Source organism: Amphimedon queenslandica, unplaced genomic scaffold (assembly GCF_000090795.2).
Source record: "Amphimedon queenslandica unplaced genomic scaffold, v1.1 AMPQUscaffold_3939_Cont24073, whole genome shotgun sequence".
Classification (NCBI taxonomy): Eukaryota; Metazoa; Porifera; class Demospongiae; order Haplosclerida; family Niphatidae; genus Amphimedon; species Amphimedon queenslandica.
The window spans coordinates 250-1,464 of NW_003555740.1; the positions used below are offsets into that span (position 1 = coordinate 250).

Here is a 1,215-nt window from a genome sequence, read left to right on the forward strand (position 1 = left end):
AACTTTCTACACAACATAAGAACATATATAGTACAGGGACTTTTACCTGATTTTGGAGCAACTTTAAAAATTTGTAAAAAATCTTAATTTTAATCAGAATCAGCTCAAACTTTCTACACAACATAAGAACATGTATACGTATTAGAAAAAATTATAAAAATGGAGAATTCTCTCCTTTTCAATTTTGGCAAAATTTGGCCTGAGACCATGTGCTATAGTACAGGGACTTTTACCCGATTTTGGAGCAACTTAAAAAATTTATAAAAAATCTAATTTTAATCGGAATCAGCTCAAACTTTCTATACAACATAAGAACATGTATATGTACCAGGATAAATGATTAAAATGAAGAATTCTCTCCTTTTCATTTTTGACGAAATTTGGCCAGTGACCCTATACTATAGTACAGGGACTTTGGCTGGATTTTGGAGCAACTTTAAAAATTCATAAACTTTCTACACAACATAAAAACATGTATGCACTTTATTTTCTCCTTAGCTGCATTGCAGAGTGTTTTCCCTCAGACTGAGCTAGGAACTTTCATGGCTCTGACTCGTGAAGACAAAGAGAAGCAGCTGAAAGAATTAAGCTACATAGTGACAGGAATACGACTGTTTAATAGAGACTGCGGTAAAGGAGGAGAAGGAATTGATGACTGTAAGTAAAAAGAATAAAAAAAGAGAGTGAGAATGAGGTTATATATTTACTTCTTTTAGTGCCCGAGATACTTAAAGATGCATTGAAAGTCACTAATAATAATCTTGGAACTGAATTAAAGAAGACTTTGAGGACAGCTTTCCACCTAACAGGTGACATATATACAGACACATTGATAATACTTATATACTAATGCATTTATGTATGTATGTACATGTAGGTGTCATATTGAGTTTGTTGGAGCCTCTTCCAGCATCACCAGATGTACCACCTCCATTGAAGATGAAACAGTCCCTCATTAATGTCAGACAGCATGAATTCTTCTTAAAGATGCTAATGGTTAGATGCATGTACATGTACATGTACATTAAAATGTACATAGTTATTATTGTTTTAATTCCTATTGTTTCTTTGTCCCTCCAGCAAGACATTTCAGTATGCACGCAGCATGTCAATGACCTTGAAACCGAATTCCAAATGAAAATGCAGCAGCTACAGGAGACAGTGCAAGCTAAAACTGCCGTACCGACAGCACAAGTTTATGTAAGATGATCCCAG

The 1,215-nt window shown here is 34.4% G+C and overlaps 1 protein-coding gene across 1 annotated transcript; it reads left to right on the top strand.

The window, feature by feature from the left end:
* Positions 1-448: 448 nt before the first annotated feature.
* Positions 449-1,200, top strand: LOC109592785 (cilia- and flagella-associated protein 206-like; the record flags this gene model as incomplete). Its single annotated transcript, XM_020008150.1, has 4 exons — positions 449-657; positions 717-809; positions 878-996; positions 1,081-1,200. Coding segments are annotated over exons 1-4 (513 nt in total), but the record flags the coding sequence as incomplete, so codon positions are not given.
* Between the last annotated feature and the right edge of the window lie 15 nt (positions 1,201-1,215).